Source organism: Sapajus apella, unplaced genomic scaffold (assembly GCF_009761245.1).
Source record: "Sapajus apella isolate SASKATOON/1434 unplaced genomic scaffold, GSC_monkey_1.0 scaffold19, whole genome shotgun sequence".
NCBI lineage: Eukaryota > Metazoa > Chordata > Mammalia > Primates > Cebidae > Sapajus > Sapajus apella.
Genome location: NW_022436959.1, coordinates 8,012,532 through 8,034,328, shown reverse-complemented (window position 1 = coordinate 8,034,328; position 21,797 = coordinate 8,012,532). Strand labels below are relative to the sequence as shown.

The following is a 21,797-nucleotide window of genomic DNA, read 5'->3' as shown; positions in this document are numbered from 1 at the left end:
ACACTCTACGGGGCACTGGCTATGGACGTGGTTCCTAGGCTTTGTTACTCACAGCTGAACAGAGAAGGCAGATGTTCAGCCCTATACTTGGAAACAGGTTTTCATGAGAAGAGCCTGTAAAGCCTGTGACTGTCAATTGTGTGATTGTGGGCAAATCGCCTACCTTCCTCAGCCTTGACGCCTTCATTCAAAAACCAATCAGTGATAGAAACACATAACTAAAGTATATGTAGGGGCCAGATGCAGTGGCTCACGCCTATAATCCCAGCACTTTGGGAGGCTGAGGAGTGTGGATCACCTGAGGTCAGGAGTTCGAGACTAGCCTGGCCAACATGGTGAAACCCCATCTCTGCTAAAAATATAAAAATTAGCCTGGCATGGTGGTGCACACCTGTAATCCCAGCTACTCAGGAGGCTGAGGCTGGAGAATCGCTTGAACCCAGGAGGCAGAAGTTGCAGTGAACCAAGATCACGCCACTGCACTCCAGCCTGGATGACATAGCAAGACTCTATCTCAAAGTAAGTGAGTGAGTGAGTGAGTGATTAAGTAAGTAAGTAAATAAATAAGTATGTATAGGGCTTACAGCTTATAAACACCGTTATATACATTGTATGATAAAATATACTGACCACCTCATATGCCTTTGAAAATTAAGCATGTGAATAAGCAATATATTAGATGTTATGAAATTCAAAATTCATAAAATGATAAATAATAAAAAGTCTCCCTTCTACTCTGTCCTCAATCTACCAGTTCCTTTCTCAGAGATACCATCTTCTTGTGTACCTTAAAGGGGTATTTTTTGCATGTACAAGCTAGCACTGTGTGTGCACACATTCTTTTTTTTTTCCTTTTTCTTTTTTGTTTTGCAGAAATGATAACATACTCTTCACTATTCTGTGCCTTGCTTTTTTTGCATACCGAAAAATATCCTTGGAAGGATACAGCACAATTTTTACTTAAGGGACCCCTTATTTTGGGACACTTAGGTTGTTTTCAATATCTTGCTCATATAAAGAGTGCTGCCTCATTTCACACACATGTGAGTACATTTACAGAATAAATCCCTAGGACTGGAATTGCTGCATCAAGGAGAATGTGTGTTTGTAATTTGGATGCTTGTTGCCAAAGTTCTCTCCATAGTGGCCCCACCAAGTTGCTCTCCTATTGGCAAGGTCTCCTGTGGCTGTGAGGATCACATGAAGTAATAGGTTTAAAAAACTTCATGAGCTGGAAAACAGGTCAACACATCCAAAGGATCCTTCTCTCCTTCTCTCCCTACAGCTCTTCTACCTGCTGCTGGGAGAAGTGACAGTTCTGTGTCAGGGGAGACACCCTACAGCCCCTGTCCAGCCATTTTCCCCTAAGAGATACTGATCAGGGGTTGTTTTGACGTGGGAGGTGCTTCTTTGTCCTCATCTCCCTGAAGTGCAGATGGCCATGGGGCTCCTGCAACACATCTCGTGTTGTACCTATGTTGTGCGTCAGAGGGTGTCAGCTGACAGCTTCTGCTGCCTCGTCATTGGGTGGTGGGAACACTCAGGACTCCCTGCTGCCTCCTCCATAAATAACATAGAGACAATTGTGTTGACTCAGCAGTGGCATGATAGAACAGGCCGGGATGGGAACTATGACCTCACCTGGTTTTCGACAGGCAGTGGAGATGTGGCTGATAATGCATGTCAGCTCATTTGTCCATACAAGCTGTGTTCATTGCTACTGGTTCTTCTGTTTGTGTTGTAAATTCTGCTTCACAGTGAAGTTTGGTATTAGATAGAAGAAAGAATTACAGGGACCCATGGTTGTCTCTTATTGAGCTCCTCGGTTCAGTTCAACAGATTGTGACTGGCACATCTCAATCTAACTCCAGAAGTTTCCACTGAGTGCCTACTATGTGCAGGGTACAGTGCTGAAATGTGTCATGTTTTTAAATACTGCTTACAGCTACAGCTGTTGGCTGTGTACATTAACTTTTGCAGGCTGAAATCGCTTTGTTTTTCCCTTTTGCTAGTGGCTCATTATATGTTTCATTGACAAACTAAATTACAAACCAGGGATGATTCACTTTGTACTATAGAGTTCTTCAAAATTGTTTTTGAAAAATAGTTGTTATAAAATAAATAATGTTTTAACTGTACTGGTGGATTTTTCTATTAAAAACAAATTCCAATGCTGAATTGTTCTGAAAGATAAAACATTATTTTCTCATTTACCTGTTCAGTAAAGGAGAATTTTTACCTAAAGAGAAAATAAAATTTAATACCTTTAGTTATCTGAAACAATGCCAAATACAGGCTTTAAAAAATATTTTAAGAGCTTGTGAGCAGGGAATACTAACAAAAAGAATGAATGTCATGAAGATCACGTGACAGAGAAAGGTATAATCTTATTTGCTGGCAGTGGCTAATGATGGTAAATCTTCCAGTGTAAAAAATACAAATCATGAAAAAAAGCAACAGAGAAAGATGAAAAAGACTGAAGAAGAAGAAGAAAATGAAAGCACAGAGAAAAGGAACAGTATCAGCAGGTGGTGGATGGTCCACGTGGCAGAGGACATGAAAGCCAAATAGCAAAAGCGGCAGCAAAGAGGACAGCTGGCCAGTAGGAGAAACAAGAGAAGCCACCTCTCCCAGAAGCTGTATTATCTGACCCCCTCGCGCTGCTCCTGCCTGAGAGCACATTGATGGTAGGATGTCTGACCTCCAGTGGGTTCAGTCAGTCCTGGGAATACTATACCTTAGAGCTTTCCTTGGGTGCTTACCTGGTGGCAAGTGACTGTTCTGAGTGCTTTGTGTATTCGCTTATTTAGTCCTCGTAGCAACCCTTTCAGAAATCATTCTCCCCACTGGACAGAGGAAGTAGCTGAGCTACAGAGAGGCTGAGCAGCTCACCCATGACCAGAAGCATCGAGCAGAAAAGCCAGGTTTGATTGGCGGAATTTGAAGAAGATGGGCTGCCCCTAAGTTTCCCCTCGCTTGGTATACACAGTCTGTAGAATCCTCTCCCCTTCAGTGTGGACAGGACCTGTAAATATGGTGGGATTTCACTCTCTTTATTAGGTTACATTATACAGCAAGGATAAAGAGATTTTTGCAGATAATAAGTAAGGTCCCTAATCAGTTGATTTTGGGTTAATCAACAGGGAGACATCCAGGATGGACCTGACCTACAGAGGCAAGCTCTTTCTTTTTCTTTTTCCTTTTCTTTTTTTTTTGGAGTGGCTCACTGCAACCTCCGCCTCCTGGGTTCAAGCGATTCTCCTGTCTCAGCCTCCTGAGTAGCTGGCACTACAGATGGGCGCCACTATGCCCAGCTAATTTTGTATTTTGTAATTTTGATTTTATTTTTATTTTTTGAGACAGAGTCTCTCTCTGTCCCAGGCTGGAGTGCAGTGGCATGATCTCCACTCACTGCAACCTCCACCTCCCTGGTTCAAGCAATTCTCCTGCCTCAGCCTCCCAAGTAGCTGGGATTACAGGTGCATACCACCATGCCCAGCTAATTTTTGTATTTTTAGTAGAGATGGGGTTTCACCATGTTGGCCAGGCTGGTCTCAAACTCTTGACCTCAGGTGATCTGCCCGCCTCAACCTCCCAAAGTGCTGGGATTACAGGCATGAGCCGCCGCATCTGGCCTAGGCAAGCTCTTTAAAAGAGGCTCCAGGTTTTCTCTAAAGAAGGAGAATTGAAGCTACAGATGTTTCTGCTGACCCTGAAGAACCAAACAGCCGTGTTGTGAACAGCCTGTGGGAGGGGCCACGTGGCAAGAACCTGAGAGTAGACTTCAGGGAGCTTAGAGTGGTCCCTGGACAACAACTATCAAGGAAATGGGGAACTCAGTCATCAGCCTCAGGGAAGTGAATTCTGCCAACAACCACATAAGTTGAGAGGAGAATCCTGAGCTCAAGAGAGGAACATGGTCTAGCTGACTCCGTGATTTCAGCCTGGGAGATCCAGAGCAGAGGATCCAGCTAAGCCATGCTTGGACTTCTGACCCACAGCAGCTATGAGCTAGCGAATGGGTGTTGTTTGAAGCTCCTAAGTTTGTGTTAATTTGTTCTGTCGCAATAGCAGATGAATGTACCAGGATCTGAACCTCCTGATTCCGGCTACGGAGCTCACATGCATCATCCCTTCACCAGATGGCCTCTTCAGAGAAGTCATCTCAGAAATCAAAAAATCATGGAGCTTCAGGGTTGAATGGAGACCTTTGTTCTAACCCAGTTGCTTAATAAAACTTTTCCTTCACAGCAGATGCCCACTGTGTAAGCAGGCTGGGGGAGCTGCTCTACTTGCAGTGGGGTGTTTGAGCCACAGTGGAGCCCCACTTTCTGGGCTGCTTCTGTTCCTTGCACTCCCCTCCTTGAGGAACCTCTGGGGAACACAGTTTGAGAACCACTGATCTGATCCAACAACTCACCTTTACATTTCCCTCTACAACATCCTGACCTCTGTTTGAAAGCTCCCGTACACATTGTTCCTCTGGAAAGTCTGTGGCATTGAAATCTTGCTCACCGTAATTCCCACTGTTAGTCCAGGTCCAGCCACAGGTGATACACAGAACAAATGGAACTCTTTTTCCATAGGACAGTGCATCACATCATTAAAGACAGTGCTCATGTTTCATGGAAGCCTTCTATTTTCCAGACAAAACATCTCCATGACCACAAAGGAGCTGCCAGTCCCTTCTCTCCTACTGTTTGACTATGTTTCTCTTAGAGTCACATCAGGAACAAGCACAAAATTTTTGGTGTGGTCTGCTTCACATAAAATACAGCAAGCCTAGCCTAAGCCACAGTCCAAATGCTCTGTTTCCATCAGTGCAGCATTAGACCACATATGCTTTTTCGCAACCGCAATGCAGTGCTGACTCATACCACACACAGAGTCAATCAAAACTCCCTTTTCACACATGTGGCTGCTAGGGTATGTCTCCACCATCATGTACTTATGCGTGTTTATTTTAACCTGAAAACAGGCTTCACATTCATCACCATTGTGTGTCATCAGGGATCTGGGGTGCATATCTTGGATGATCCTGATTATGTCATCCAACAATATTTCTCTTCTCCCTAGCATCACCTCAACTCTCAGTTGGACAAGTATGCCATAAATATCCTCATCGGAGTTATTGACAGAAGTTTGGAACCAGACAGGGCTGAAGTCAGAGCCCTCTAGCGCCATATTGATGACTATTCCCAGTGTTTGGGTCCTTCAAACAGTTGCAGATCCAACTAATTGTATCATCTAGAGGCAGTCATCCAACTCATAAAGGTACCGGCAGAAACATAATGAACTGTCCTGGCTGCCAAGTACAAGGCATTAAGTCCATGTCTCTGCCTTCCCAAGCCAGGAGGTCACAAGAACTCCTTCTGCATGCCCACGAATACGTAGGAACCACTTTTCCAGGATGTGCCTCATACCCACCCATCTGTAGTTTGCTCCTCCTTAGATAAACAGCATTCTCCCACACCCTCAATGATTCTATTCTCTCTCATCTTTTTTTTTTCCTTACTCAGATTCCCGTGGGAAAAGATAAGGCGCTCTTAGAGGATATCAGTGAACCTTGGGGTACCTAAATGATCGTAGCAGGGCTCATCTTAATTTCAGAGGAGGAATCTCTCTGGGGTATCTTATCATAAGAAGTAGGGTAGGGCTCCGGTGTAAAAGTCAGAACAGGTTGCACGGGTGGGAGGGGTGCGGTGAAAGGCAAGGTCTGCACGTGGGGATGGGGTGGGGAGGGAAAGGAAGGGACAAGGCTGAGTTTACCTCTGGGGTTTCCATGGGGCAGGGGCAAAGCCAGCATCTTCTGCAGCCTCACCCTTTCTTCCTCCCATGTTGCCCTTTCTCTACCAGCGACACTTTATATTAAAGCAGAGGGTAAGGGGAAAAATAAGACTTGCTTTGTAAAGTGGGGTCATTGTTCTTGACAGCACTGGGGATAGCTTCTGCTCCATGTGGGATCTTGGGATGGATGGGTTCCCAGATCCACCCTAAAGTGAAGATGCTTTGATTTCACAATTCCTTTAGAGGGATCATAAAGCCCCTATGAGTGGGCTTGGTGGAGATAGTCTGTGACTCTAAATACATCACAGCTGCCCTGTCTTGGTTTATTTTTTCATATACCTTTCTGCTTTATTCACATTCATTTATATAAAAATGAAAGTTGCCCTGAGTCTTATAGGATTCCTATATTACCTGAAGACCAAGAGCTTCTGTTTGATCATTGAAAAACAAGGATTTTAGTTGTTGAAATTTGACAGTTGGTGAAATTTGACAGTGTGGCATTCACCTAGTATTCCTTTACCATCTCTGCTAACTGTCGTCCTTCCTCCGGGATGGGGGCCCTTTTCCTCTCCTATATTTTTAGTCCGTTTGTTTCTGGTAGAGTCCCCTTTACACTCTATATGGGTATGCAGCCTAGGTCTGGCCAATCAGAGTATAGAGTATAAAGGGGACTCTTAAATTATCCCTTGTTTGATTCAAGTCACTGAGAGGCAAAAAGACTTTGGCTGAGTCTCCTGGCAAAGACACCCTTGGTCTTTTTCACTGAACTTTTCAAGTTTTGAGGCTCAAGCCATCTGAGCCGCCTTGCCCCCAGGAGGTGGGAATCTGAACGAGGATGGTAACAACACAGGGAAAGTGGAGATGGGAGGTGGAGCCACACTGACCTCTGGAAGCGTGAGGAGGAAGTGACTAAATTTGAGACTCAGAGCCAGACTTCTGGGGTTTGAATTGTTCTGCCATTTACAAATGTGGTCACTGTATACAGATTAGTATCCGTGCCTCAGTTTACTCATTTGTGAAGTGGGAATTGTTACATACCTACTCGTGGAGTTGTAGTGAGGGTCAGGTGAGTCATGTGAAATGCTGAGAACAGCATCCAGCATTTGGTATGTACCATACAGGTGTTAGTCATCATTTCAGCCCTATGCCAACGCATGACTAAAATTAGACCCACCCCTGGATTTTATTCAGCTCTAAGAATAATAAATTCTCTTTTGCTGATAGCCCATTTGGGTTTGTTGTCACTTAACCTAAAGAGTCCTAGCTAGTAGATTCAGTGAAATCTAATTCATATTCAGGTTTTTTTTTTTAATTTATTTTTTTGAGACGGAGTCTTGCTCTGTTGCCCAGGCTGGAGTGCAGTGGCACAATTTCGGCTCACTGCAACCTCCACCTCCTGGGTTCAAGCGATTCTCTTGCCTCAGCCTCCTGAGCAGCTGGAATTATAGGCGCGCATCAGCATGCCTGGCTAATTTTTGTGTTTTTAGTAGAGTTGGGGTTTCACCATGTTGGTCAGGCTGGTCTGAAACTCCTAACCTTGTGATCCACCCATCTCAGTGTCCCAAAGTGCTGGGATTACAGACGTGAGCCACCGCGCCCAGCCTCAGGTTTAAATTTTGTCTTCCGTAATGACCCTGAGATAAAAATAAACCAAACTTAGATATTACATTCTTGCTTGTTGTCCGGTGGTGAGCAAGGTCTGGGAACTGGCTAACGTCCTTCTTCTTCCTATCTTCTTGCTTGCATTTGATTGAAATTTGGTCTTCAGCATTTAAAAAACAAAATAGTGGATGTCATGATTAAGGAATGTCAGAACATTGCAATTAAATATTCATAACAAGCATATACTTTATGTCCTTTATTTCTAATTCATGCAATATTTTAAAATGATAATATAAAAATATAAAACATGAAAAATAAAAAATATGTTAATACATTAGACATAAACAAAAAATTTAAAAACACACTAAGTGGGGAAGGTGAGCAGTTTGCTGGGGCTGTGGGTGGGAATAGGGAGTAAATAAGAAACCTTGGGACTCTCCATTGGGTTCAGAAACTGCTTAGCTGTGTGGCCTTGGACAAGTCAATTCTCCCTGGTTTCCCGGTCTATGAAACAGGCAGGATGTGATAGCTGAGGTTCCTTCCTTAGTAATTTTGAGGTATGTAAGAGCTTTCTTAAGCACCTTAAATAACATGTTTCATTTTCTCTGTGGTTGTGAAATAATGGAAAAGAAATGAGAAAAATGTAACTCTTAATGAGACTCATCTGCGTTTTGTGATGCCTTAGAATTTGTGATGTATATTTTGAGGTTGCTCTTTTTTCTTTTTTTATCCAAAGGGATTTGTTTAATCTTTTTTCCCCCTATTTTCTTCTGTCTCAAAAATCCATGTGGTCTTCCTGAGTCCTCGCTGTCTTAATAATGAAGGAGCTTGGCCCGTTCAGCTGAGAATAGCAGCACTGGCTCCAGTCAGCTTTAATTGGCAGGCAGCATGCAGAGAGGAACAATAAGGTACCAGAATTGAAAACAAATTGTAAACTAGAGAAAATGGAGACAAAGCAAATGAGTGGAATTAGCTCAGGGATCTGGGAAGACAGAAGCCGCAAAGGTTTTAGCCTTCTTTTTTCTTAGAATGGAAAGCTGGGCCCAGTGTAGTGGGCACTCAGGGGGTTTGCAGAAATGAGGGGGCAAGGGACGAATAGATGAGAATGAGCATTTGGCTGTGTGTGGACACACTTCATCATGCCAACTCAGCTAGCCTGGGATGGCGGTGGAAGTAAAATCACAAAAGTAAACTTAGGATAACACGTTCCAGTGCAAAATGCACTTTCTACTGCTCAGGTGAAACTATCTGAGACACTGAATGAGGAACAATACGATTTTTGAAAAAGCTAAGAAGGTGCCTACCAACCCGAACCAATGCATTTGTTTTTGAGAAACGTGGTGCTATTTTGCAAGTAAGTATTCATTTCATGCCTTGTTATTTGGCTTGTAGGTTGGACTTAATTAAAAAAGCTGTAGCATCTTTGAGTCCAATTTCCTCTTTTCACATAGCATCTGTCCCTGACAGCTTGTGTGAGGCTCGGCCACTTGTTGAGGCTGAGGCTAGAGGAGGAAATGACAAGGGAGAGGCGAGGTGGACATACGCCTCTTGTTGGAGGTGGCACTCTCTAATTCTGCATGGCCCCGTCACGTGCTTGGGAGACTTCTTAGTTGAAGCAAGGCAACAGATGTCTCCGAGAAGGGGATGCTGGCAGCATTCCAAAGGCCAGCAGGACTGCGGGTTAGGCATGAGTAAGCCAACGGGAGAGGGAGGCACACATGCTTTGCCCTCTGCTCAGAACTGGAAAACAGGCCAACTTTGGATAAGAGCAAATTCTAGAACTTAACAGAGGGTGATGGCAGGAAGAAAATACTTCTTTGGAACAAGCATTATCCGGTGGGGTGGAGGGTAGGGATGGGGGAGGGGAATTTGACTCTTTTCAAAGACAAATATGCCCCACCACTTTCTACATTGAAATAGATGGCGCAAAAGATAAAAATCAATAGGGTGTTGACTTTGCCTATCAACGGGGCACTGTTTTGGTTTGCAAGGCATCGCTGCCTATGTATGCATTTACCTGGAGGTTTGACTTTAAATGTTACCAGGAAAGAGAAATGAAGCTTTCTCCCCTTACATCTGTCATTCTTGGTTATCAGGACAAGCCTATCAGTAAATACAAGCCAGCCTGTATCTCATTTTGAAACAAGTAATTGAGTCTGTGGTAAGTAAGTTCTTACAGATGGAACAGTGCACTTAATCTACTTTCCATTTGAAAGTTTTAAGTGTTGCTTTTAAAGCAGTTTGTTTCAAGTTCAAGGTATTAGAATTTGGCTCTTCAGGGACTACATTCTTAATTTAAAGGAATCTTCGTAAATTGCTTGGGCCTTGTTCCTGAAATTACCTGGAATTTCCCTAACTGCGCTGTTTGAAAGCACAAGGACCATTTGATCAGACGTGCTGCATTCATGTTCTCTTTCTGGGCCTTTGCCCTTGTCCTCTGCATACCTTATTACCTAACACCCACAGATGTTCTGGCTACATTTTGTCTCTGAATAGCCCCCTTTTGCTTTTATACAAAAGAACCAGCACTATGGCACATTCCCATCTGAAGCTTGTGTTCATCAGTCTGTTCCTTGGGTTTCTGTAGATAGCGAATCTCTGCTGCTGTTCCCATTTCCTTCCATTTCAAGTCTGAAGAATACAGTCATTCTGACTGATGAGCAGACTGTCACAGATTCATGGAAGAACGTCTCTGGGCCATCTTAGGTCTTAAATTCACACACAGCCACATACCTAGAAAGCCAACAAGGTCAGGAGCAACAGGGGTTGTGTTTGGCCAGGCAGTGTTCCCGTGAGACTGGTGTGCCACCATGAATAACGTTTAGTAAGCTTTACTGGTACGTTTCAAATTCCACAAGTAATAAGATGATATTTCTGGACAAATTAGAACAAAATATAGATGAGCAAAATGGATGACCTGCTTGCAAATTCTGCATTTCGAAGTGTTGGTGGCGGCAAATCCATACGGGTTTGCAGCAACCTCAATTCTTGTCTCCTCAGAAGAAAAAATTCAATGAAGGGGCATAAGGCAAAGCGAGAGACCAAGACAAGTTTTAGAGCGAGAGTGAAAGTTTATTAAAAAGTTTTAGAGCAGGAACAAAAGGAAGTAAAGGACACTCAGAAGAGGGCCACGCAGGCGACTTGAGAGATTCAAGTGTGTGGTTAGACCTCTGACTTGGGGTTTATATGTTGGCATGCTTTCGGGGGTTGCATCTCTTCTCCCCTTATTCTTCCCTGGGGGTGGGTTGTTGGCATGCACAGTGGCCTGCCAGCATTTGGGAGGGGCCGCATGTGCAGTGTGTTTACTGGAGTTGTACGTGTGTTGACTTCAGGTGTTTTTCCCTTACCAGTGGAGTGTTTCTAGAGGAAGTCATATACCAGTTACATTCCACCATTTTGCCTTTTAGTGCGCATGCTTGGGCCCACTCACCCAACTCCTAAGATCTCATTGGGAAGGGCTTGATCACCAGTTTCAGGTGTTTCTATCTATTGGGAGCCAGGCTTTCACCGGCTGCAACCAATGATTATTTTAGAGAGACAAATTAACAACTGCCGGACCATCACCTGATGGTCTCCTGCCATTCCTGGTTGGAGGTGGAGGGGGCACTCCTGCCATTCCTGGTTGGGGGTGGAGGTGGCACCCCTGCCCTGGTTGAGGGTGGAGGGCGCACTCCTGCCCTGGTTGGGGGTGGAGGGCGCACTCCTGCCCTGCTCGTGTCTGCCTGACTCCCTACTGCAACGAAAGTAAGGCTTCTAATCGCCTTTTATGTACATATATACATGTAAATATATATTTTGTTTTTACAAAAATATGGTCAGACTATTCACATTAATTTTATTTCAAAATCTACCGTGGACATATTTCCATATCTTTAAGTATTTGACATTATTTTTAAAGGCTATGCATAATTCAGTTTTATGGATGGAACTTTCTTTTTTTTTTTTATTCCAGTCAACTGTTGTTGATATTTAGGTTGATCCCAGTTTTTCTTTCTAATTAACCATGCTGCAATGAACATTCTTGTGGCTAAATTTTTGCACATCCTTAATTTTTTTTTTTAGTATTAAATCCTATAAGTCGAATGTTTGATGAAAAACAGTTATGATAGATTCCTATTAAAGGAATCTATCCTGTATACCCTTTAGGATTAGCACAGAGCATCTGCATAGCAAAAGTAAGCACTGAATGCTTCCCAAACTGAATCTGAGATAGGGAAAGAGCAGGAAGGACTTCTGCCCTTTACTCTCTGGGAAGTTTTGTGTGTTTTACTGCCTGCTATCAATATGAAGAGAAGGACTTGGCTTCTCCTGTAGTTTGGCTGTTCCAAGCCCTAAATATTTGATTCAGTATGTTTAAAGTAGGCCTTATAAACCATCAGGGGTGGAGGATTTTATGACACTTTTACCACAATGTGCAAATTTGTATATCCACAATTTATCTGTAGGAATATTTATACATGTAGACATGGGAGGCAGAGGCCGGAGAGAGAGACAGGCCAGCACACTTAGTTCTTCTCTGTGTTGAACAGAGATGCATGTTTTTGATCAGCTGAGGAGCATTACTGTAAAATGCAGACTAATAACATTTCACTGGAGAATAGAAAATACTTAGGGAAGCTGGAGTGCTCCGAGACAACCTTTCAATCCATTTACCAAAGGAGCTTATAATGGAACTCAGGTTTCAAGGGAGGTCAAACATTAATAAATATTGAGAAAAAATAGTTAAAAGGACATCAAGTTAATATTTTACAATCTATTCTTTGATCTTGGAAGGCTTGAAATATTTTTCTACACTACTTCTGTGATTTATTGATTCATCCCTGCCAATTGGCATATTGGAACAGACACAGATGCCTTGCTTTTAACTACAGCTTCCATTTCTATAATGCTTTGCAATGCCAACAGAATTTTATGTATTCACTGGCATCACTTATTGATACTGCCACAGTTCTGGAATATTCGCTAGTTAAAAACTGGATTGTTGTCAGTAAAAGCAACTGAAATGTTATTGATTTTGGTTTCAATGCTGTGATAGCATCTCTTGGTTTTGTTGTATTGGTTGTGGGGGGTGGGGTGGCGGGGAGAGAGTAAAACCGCCTGCAGTTCATTGACTCTTCCACCTTTATCTGTATTCAAATATATTCAGAATCTGATTATTTTTCTACTTTTGTTGTCACCACCCTGGTTTCGGAGGAAAAAAAAAAATCTGTCATGGACTACAATGACGTCTTAAATGGCTATTTCCACTTTTGCCTCTCCTCAGGCTGTTCTGAACCCAGAAGCCAGAGCGAGCTTCCAAAATGTAAGTCAGATGATGTCTCTCCTCCGTCTTTGCACTCAGAGCCAACCTCTGCATGTTGGGCTTCGTCTTCCTCACATGCCACACGTCCCACTCCCCGCTTCCATTGCAGAGATGGAGCTGTCAGGAGGCAGTCCCGATTGACAGCACTGGCCTGCAGCTACCAATCTCAAGGCCCAGATGCTCTGCCTTCCCTGCTTTTTCTGAAGGTGATTGTCGCTGCTGCTGCCTAAGAACCCCATTCACTGGTTCACTAAATCCTCTTCCCCTCCATCTCATCCCCTCGCCCTGACGATGGCCCCTTCTCCCTCCCGCATCACCGATTTTCCCCTAAATTAACGAGGGTCAGGCTTTGCCCCATCACTCCACCTACACCCTTCTTCTGAGGGCAGCCAACGCCCCCCTCCGCCATATTAATTCCAGGGCCCACTTTCAGTCCTTGCCTTATGTGGCCTCTCAGCAACATTTGCAAATGTTGATCACCTCCTCTTTGAAGGGTGCTCTTCTGGCCTCCACCAAGGGCACTGTCCTCCCTCAGACTTCTGGTGACTGTTACTTCTCTGTCTTTATATCACACCCCTCTCTCCTTCCCTTACCCAGCTCCAGACACACAGGCCTCCTTGCAGTTCCCCCAGTCAGGTCAGATATGTTTCAAGGCCTCTGCACTTGCTGTTTTTTCTGCTTTGAATGTGCTCCTAGCTGTCCGCATGGCTCTCTGTCCCTCTCTTCGTTCAAGCACGTACTCCAGAGGCACAGGTGCCACCTGTGTTCTTTCCCTCTACCGTTTTTCCACAGCATGTCTCTTCGTCTGCCTCACTATCTGTTCTACGTATTTATTTCATTTATTGTCAGTCTCTGTGCACTAGACTATAAGCTCCATGAGGGTTGGAATTTTTATCTATTGTGTTCTTTGTCGTATCTCTGGCGCCTAGAACAGTGCCTAGTGTGTGATAGGTACATAATAAATGTTAGTTGAATGAAGAAATGAATGTTCATGATACTGCTAGCAGTGTACTTGGAGAAATACTTTAGTCTTTAACTGTACAGGGATTTAAAAGATTTATAATTTTCTTCTGATTATATGATTTGGGAAAAACAGGGGTGTTTGGGGACAAAACCAAATATTTGGAAGGTGGCATGCCCTTCTTATTTTGCCAGCCTTTCTGTATCCACGGAAGCACTTTCTCAGAACTGTAAATCGGGTATATGTCCTTAGTGCCTGTCTTGTAACCTCAAGAAGGTACCATTTTTGTGCCAAATTGAAAAAGACAAGGACAGAATGAGAAGCAGCAGAGATCCTAAGTCAGCACATTTGATTCAGAGACATTATAAGTGTACACCTGAGAGACTCCGCTAAAAATGTAGCAAATTCCTCCTTTCTGCCTTTGAGGTCTACTCTCCAGGAAAGAACCTCACAGGTCACCACTTTGTTTTCCCCAGATATGTCAGCACACGGAGCGCACACAGCACCATCCCCTTCCCTGCCTGTTTTTATGCATTTTTTTTCTTCAAAAATTCCTTCTCTGCTTCTGCTTGCTGAAGTTGCATTCCCTTCAAGGCCAGCACAAATGCAAACTTGTCTGTGAAGCCTTCCCAGACTCTTGCAGTCCACATGGACTCCCACTGTGGGCTATGCTGCTTAGAACAAGCAAGCCACAGGGCAGTCATCCTTGGAATCTTTTGGGGGATTGGTTCCCTGGACCCCCCCACAGATACCAAGCTCCATGGATGCTCAGGTCCCTTGTATAAAATGGCTAGTACTTGCATATTACCTATGCACATCTTCCCACAAACTGTGAATCATCTCCAGACTACTTAGAATACCAAATACAATATAAATGCTATGTAAATAGTTGTTACTCTGTATTGTTTAGGGAATAATGACAAGGGAAAAAGTCTGTACATGTTCAGTACAGATGGAACTATTCATTTTTTTTGAAATATTTTTGATTCATGTTTGGTTGAATCCAGAGATGTGGAACCCAGGGATTAGAAGAGCTGACTGAATCCCTCAGTTTAGCTGTGAATGAACACACACACATACACACACACACACACACACACACACACACACACACACACACGGATTACACTCTTTGAGACCAAGAATTATATCATACTCTTCAGGTATTTTCAGCACCTAGAAAATGCCCTGGACAATAAAGACACTCAGAATTGTAATAAAATGGAAACAACCCCTTTAAAAAAATCAGGGCCAGGCATTGTGGCTCACACCTGTAATCCCAACACTTAAACCAAGGCGAGTGGATCACTTGAGCCCAGGAGTTGAAGCTCAGTCTGGGAATATAATGAGACCCCATCTATTTTAAAAAACAAACAAACAAAAAACAACCGTAAATTTAAAGAAAGAGTTAAAACTGTGAGGAAATCCGTTCATGGTTATTGAGGCTTTTTCTACCAATGTTTTCATCTGGTAGCATGGTGAAATCCCGGTGAGATTTGTCTGTTGAGCCTACTTACTTCTTTTCATAAGATCTGTTAGTAAGACCAGGCAAATGCTTTTGGGGGCTCAAAGTGAGCCCTTGGTAAGCAAGTTTTTGACTAATGCAGATCTGGCCCTTGTGGCATTACTGCCTTTGCCAGCAGAGGGGATTAGGCAAATTGGCCAGCAGGGTCTTATGGGAGGCTTCACTGATGCCTGAAATGTTGAGCATTGGGTTCCAGAGGAAGGAGAGTTGGTATGATCTTGGCAGCTGAGCTGTCTGTGGGCACTGCAGGCTAGAAATAGTCCATGTAAAGAAATATGTGTTGTAGCTGAGAAGCCCTAGGCCAGTATTACTCTAAAAAGAGAAAGGTCTGCCCATGTATGATCAATCACCTTTTAAAAATTCTAGCTGTGGCCACACATGGTGGCTCATGCCTGTAATCCTAGCTCTTTGGGAGGCTGAGGCAGGCGGATCACGAGGTCAGGAGATTGAGACCATCCTGGCTAATACAGTGAAACCCTGTCTCTACTAAAAATACAAAAATTTAGCTGGGCGTGATGGCATGCACCTGTGTCCCAACTACTCAAGAGGCTGAGGCAGGAGAAGCACTTGAGCCTGGGAGGCGGAGGTTGCAGTGAGCCAAGATCACAACACTGCACTCCAACCTGGGCAACAGAGGGACTCCATCTCAAAAGTTTCTCAGTGCTGTGGAGTAAAACAATAGAGAGATGTCAGATACTCCAGAGAAGAGGAAGGGTACCTTCAAGAGAGGATTTACCTAACAGACTCAGTTAGCTTCATTTACCTAGCAGACTCAGTTAGCTTCATTTACCTAGCAGACTCAGTTAGCGTTGGCCTTGAAGGTATTTGCATGTTAGAGGGCTGGGTTTCCTTTCATTGAATACTTTTTAAAAGGGCTTCTTTCTAATGGCTTATGTGTTCCATTGAGAAAATGAGGGACAGAAGAGATAAAGTACTCTAAATCTGTTTAGCAGTCCTCAAGGGCATAACTACAGCCAGCTGTTTAATGAACTTACTATGAATTGTCTTGTGGAGGTACAGAGTGACTTCTTACAGGTAAACACTTTGCCTGTAGCCTGAATTCATGCACAAACTTACCTCCGTGACAGGATCCTGGCTGGAGGGGGATTTGTGTTTGGTAGCTGGGCAAATCCAGGAGGACACTCTGTTAATGGCTCCTCTGGATTAAGGGGAACTGCCCTAATGTTGCAGGATTTCCTCCTTAGTTCAGCTAAAGACGGGGCTCTTGTTACACGGCCATGAAATATTAGGCTCGAAGATACTTCAAAGGGTGAGAAAAATGGAATTTATTGGGCAAAAAGGCAAAAAAAAGGAAACAGGGACCCTCAGCAGAGCAAGGCTCCTGCTTGTCAGTTTCCCGCCTCAGAGATTGAATCCCAGGTTCCACCCTGGAAGAGGAGGGGCCAGGCTCCTCCCCCCTGCAAAGGACACGAACTTCTGTGGCCCCACCCCTTCTCCTGGTGCTCTGGGGACCCCTTTACACTGGCCGTCTCATTGCCCCCTCTGAAGAAGTACATCTGACTGCGTTAGAAATAAGGATGAAGATCCATCTTAACTGCTGCCTGCTGACAGCAGGTGCTGTTTTGGGGGAAACAGCAGTTAGAGCTCCCTCAGAGGATGATCTGAGGGTCCCTGGAAGAAGGGGCCATCAGCTGATGCTCTGTTTGCGTGACCCCTTGGAGTCTGATGGCCTGAAGGTGAGAAGAGACAAACTGGGTTATTAGAAAACATGTCTTAAAATGAAACAAGGTGGGGAGGGTAAGGACAGCTCAAAAATCCTGAGGCTGTTTAGCAGTTTGCACAGGGGGATGGAGGCCAAAAGCCAACTAGTTTAAGGCTTGGGAAATTAACCTTTCCCAATTTGGATGATGCATCTGAGGGGAGTGTCCCATTGAACAGAGACACAATTACCTATCTGTGAAGGGAGGACAAAGGAGGAGAGAGGAAAAAAGAGGGCATTTTTAAAAGGAGTCACAGGGGTTCAGGATGCATTCAAAAGGGATACAGATTGAAGATAAATGGCTACCCACTTAGAGGACAAAGGGCATCCCTGGTTCTTTCTCTTCCAAGCTAGTACCCGGGTACCTGAGGGAGAGAAGGAAGAGCATTCTCTTTCTTTCATCTGTCCTTGCATCCCCGAGTCCTAGTGTCCTTGGCAGTCACCACCCATGGGTGCCAAAGCAGCTTTCATCTATGAAGCAGGGGATCTAGAGAATAAGAATTATTTGCAATCACCTATGTTTCTATCCCTCCTGCTGTTAGTAGCCTTGGAGTTCCCTAGACCTCATTTAGGCCATGGATACTAGCATGACCCTTATTTATGAAATGAGAAGCTTGGCATAATTGGCAGGAGTTAGCCTTGCTCACCTGTGCTGTGTTTTTTAACCTCTGTTATTGTTTGCCTTTGGTTTTCTTAGATTCAGTTTTTTATTCTAGGGCTTTGACCCAAAGCTTGTAATTGAATTTGGGACAAAAATGTGTTTCAGGGGGGCTGCATGGACTCCTTAATATAAGCCGAATGCTCAGGTAAAGCTGTGGAATTGTCCTCCTCCAACAAAGGAGAGAAAAGGATGTCTTGTGGCATGCCCAGATAACTGGTACCTCTAGTTATGCTTGCTAAGATTTGGATGCATGTTTTTGGCTTTGGTGTGCCCCTTGGTTTTACTTTTCTAAAAAGGAAACCTCTGGGTGATGGACATCGTATTTATTTCCATCACCTGGCAGGATTTGCAGGAGAATTGCTTAGAACTAGAATATTGATCCAGGTTTTTAAATTCTTCATCCCTTTTGTTCTTTTTGAGCTGCAGCCAGAGATTGCTGGTTGGTTTACAGGAACAAGCAGGGTTAGTTTAAAAATGTAAGCAAGGCCGGGTGCAGTGGCTCATGCCTGTAATCCCAGCACTTTGGGAGACTGAGGGGGGCAGATCACAAGGTCAAGAGATCAAGACCATCCTGGCCAACATGGTGAAACCCCGCCTCTACTAAAATACAAAAAAAAAAAAAAAAAATAGCTGGGCACGATGGTGCATGCCTGTAGTCCCATTTACTGGAGAGGCTGAGGCAGGTGAATCACTTGAACACTGGGAGGAGGAGATTGTAGAAAGCCGAGATTGCGCCGCTGCACTCCAGCCTGGTGATAGAGCAAGACTCCATCTCAAAAAAAAAAAAAAAAAAAAAAAAACATAGACAAGAACTTAAAAACAACTAATGAGTTTAGAATGTAATGACAAATGTATGATAAGTTCTGAAATATGATTTTTCTCTCTCCAGTCCTTATTTTGGTTAAAAAAAAATTACGATAGGACTGAGTTGTTAGCAAAAGAGACTTAAGTTTTATACTTGGCCTGATTATTTGCATATAGTGCAGCAAGGATAACTATTTTTACAAAGGCCTTTTATTTATTTATTTTTTCAGATACTTTGAAGGGTGTGAAAAATTGAATTTATTGGGCAAAAAGGGAAAAAAAGGGGAAGCAGGGACTCTCCGCAGAGTGAGAGTACTACTAACTGGCTTCCTGCCTCACAGATTGAATCCCAGTTCTACCCCAGAACAGAAGAGCCCAGGCTCTTCCCTGCCGCAAAGGGACCAACATCATGTGGTTCCACTCCATGCTCCCACTGTGTCGGCCAGTGGGAGTTTCTCTGGGGACCCCTTTATACTTGGCTGTCTTACTAAAGAACATAACCAGTACCTATCCATGGTAATTTCTGTTGTCATAAGAGAATACACTGTCTGATTTCGTTGAAATCCTGTTTATCATGTGAGTTCATGATGGTGCACCTAAATCAAGACATTCCTGACCCCACAGACAGTGCTGTCTGGAGACCATAACAAAGGATGTGCAGTCAGGTTGAGCTTCATTTTGAGGAGTGTTTTGTGTTCTAGTACTTTCAGAAATTTTGCTTACTGTATCCAGCAACACTGCCTCTGCGGCTTGCTAGCCCTTTGCTTCATTGTGTTCATACATCAAATAAGGATGGGGATGTTACCTTTGTCAGGGATCTTGAGATAATAGATAATAGATCTGGAAAGGACAACATGGATATAATGTATTATTATTATTATTGCATATGACTCAAAACTCTGACTTATAAGAGTAATGCAATTATGAAAGAAATTATGAATTGCTTGGCATCCCATAATTCCTGTATTTTCATTGATCTTCTTTTAAGTAGTAGGCGTGGGAGACTGAGACAGAAACACAAATAACTGATGATGGAGAAAGCATTTTAAGAAACAATTAGATAACTCTGCCTGACAGTGCAGATAAAAGCATACGCTCCCAAGGAGGAGAATCAGGGAAGACTTGAAGCAACTTGGGGATGGGCCACGGGGATGGGGAGATTTGGAAGGGGAAATGGGATTCCAAACAGAGAAAGTAACATAGAGTAAAAAACTGGGGGCAGGAACCCAGAGGGTCCCAGGGTACTGAGTGCAAATTAGACTATGAAGAAAGACTGGAGCCAGGTGATGGAAGGTTGTACATGTCAAGCTGAGGAATGTGGACTTTCTGGCAGAAGCGAAGGCAAGCAGAGTCTGAGATGAGGGAATGGGAGGCAACAGACCAAATGAGGTGTTGGCATCTTCAGGGCACTTCAGAGAAAGTAGGAGATGAGGGTGAGGCAAGAAAGACCCTGGAAGAAGAGACAGGACTTGGCCATTAGTGAAATGTAAGAAACAAAAGTGAGCTGGGAGAGGAGGTGGAGCGAGGGGTCGGGTAGTTCATTAGGGCAGGAATGCCTCCCTGGGCCTTTGACACTGGCTTCTGAATGGACAGTCTTGGGAAAGCACTTCCCTTTTATATTTCTTCCCAATTCTGAATGATGCTGTTTTCTACTTTGAATTGTGCTCAAAATAGCCAAAGATACAGCATAATACTTTGAGTTGACAAAATGATATGGCCAGTCAAATTTGTAAAGCAAAAAAAAAAAAAGTAGTGATTCAGTTTTCAGACTTGAAAAGTTTCCTTGTTTCAAAAAAACCCCAAAACATGCAATTCTGAATTAATGAAGCAGATAAATTAGCAGGTGATTATTTGAATAACAAAAGAAATCTTTTCCAAGAGCCCTTTTTTTTTTTTCCAGGAATTCTTTCAGGATCAAGTGTGCCTAGTCTTCACTCCCATTTAAGATGTGATTTATTTGTGCATTTGATGAAACACAGGAGAGGAATGAGCTTGTCTTGTAAAACATGATATTCCTTAGAGCTACAAGTTACCATGTGCAGAATTTTTTTAAAGTGTTTATTTTTATATGTAAGAAGCAACCATAAGATGAAAATTCTAAGAAATTGAATGAATACCTTTTCATTTTATTTCAGTCAGTTTTGAAAATTAAACCTGTCATTTTTTATTAAACATATCAATGACAAGTTTAAAATCTGCTAATTATTTTGAATACTGCCGTTTGTGTAGTGCCCTAATAAACACAGAGTCCAGAAAGTCCTTTGTCATTTTTTCTTAAAAAAGCTTGAGATAAGAAAAGCTTTTATACTGCCAGCCCAGGAAACCCTAACAATGGTTTCCTTCATGCATCCTTAAATGAGGTAAATTTAATTATTTTATAGTTTTCTAGCGGTTCCTAACATGCGCGTGCGCGTGCACACACACACACACGCACACACACGCACACGCGCACACACACACACACGCACACACACACACACACACACACACACACACACAGAGTTTTTTGGATTCATTTGCAATCTAAGTGCAGCACCAGGTAGAAGGCTTTGCCCTGAAAGAGGATCCCAAATGCTCCTGTCCTTTGTGTGATGCCCTGAACTCTCGATGATCTAAGCCCACCCAGGATGCCTCTTATCCTTCTCTGAAGGGAGAAGCTGGTACATTGTAAAGAGCTGCAGATCTCAACTCCAGGCACTTGGGCTAATGTCTTTGTTCACCCTCTTGCGTGGCTAGGCAACCTTAGCAAGTTTCTTAAAATCGCTATGCCTCATCTCATCTCATCTCATCCATGGTATATGAATTACACTGTTTACCCTATGTAATCTCAAAAAATGCACTAAAATGAGAGCACTCTTGAACACATTGTACAGAAGGAAGTACTTGTTATCAGGTTGGTCAATTTCCTCCCCCTTTCTCTTCAAATAGATCCATGTTTGAGGTTTTTTGTCTAGGAAAAACATTTACAAAAAATCCCAACTTAAACATGTATTTCTACTATCTTCATTGAAGCCATCTGCACCCCTAGCTAGACTGAAGCTGGCTGCTTTGGGGATAGGAGCCAAAATACCATCTTATCTACCTGTGGCACTGAATATACATTGTGAGATACATTTCCTCTTGAGGAATATAGGCAAAGCCAGAGGAGCCCTAAGGAGGCACCTAATGTCACAGGCTGGAGGACTCCAAGGGTAAGGACACTCAGCATGTCCTGTGGTGGTCCTTTTCTAACAGAGTGATCTCTAGAGCTACCATTTAGCAGAGCGTAATTTTTAAAATTGTGGTCAAATACACATAACATAAGTTTTATCATCTTAGCCATTTCTTCTTCTTCTTCTTCTTCTTCTTCTTCTTCTTCTTCTTCTTCTTCTTCCTTCTTCTTCTTCCTTCTTCTTCCTCCTCCTCCTCCTCCTCCTCCTCCTCCTCCTCCTCCTC

The 21,797-nt window shown here is 43.3% G+C and overlaps 1 protein-coding gene across 3 annotated transcripts in view; it reads left to right on the top strand.

Annotated features, from left to right (window-relative positions):
- Window positions 1–21,797, top strand: part of CHN2 (chimerin 2) — a 314,557-nt gene that overhangs the window by 83,648 nt on the left and 209,112 nt on the right. The window contains exon 2 of one of the 3 annotated variants that reach the window (XM_032286669.1): window positions 12,653–12,691. The exons of 1 other annotated variant lie outside the window; for it this stretch is intronic. In XM_032286669.1, the coding sequence (XP_032142560.1) occupies window positions 12,653–12,691 (39 nt within the window). Of the gene's footprint in view, window positions 1–12,487; window positions 12,692–21,797 lie in introns of those variants that run through there. One more of the 3 variants, XM_032286668.1, reaches the window with a different exon arrangement.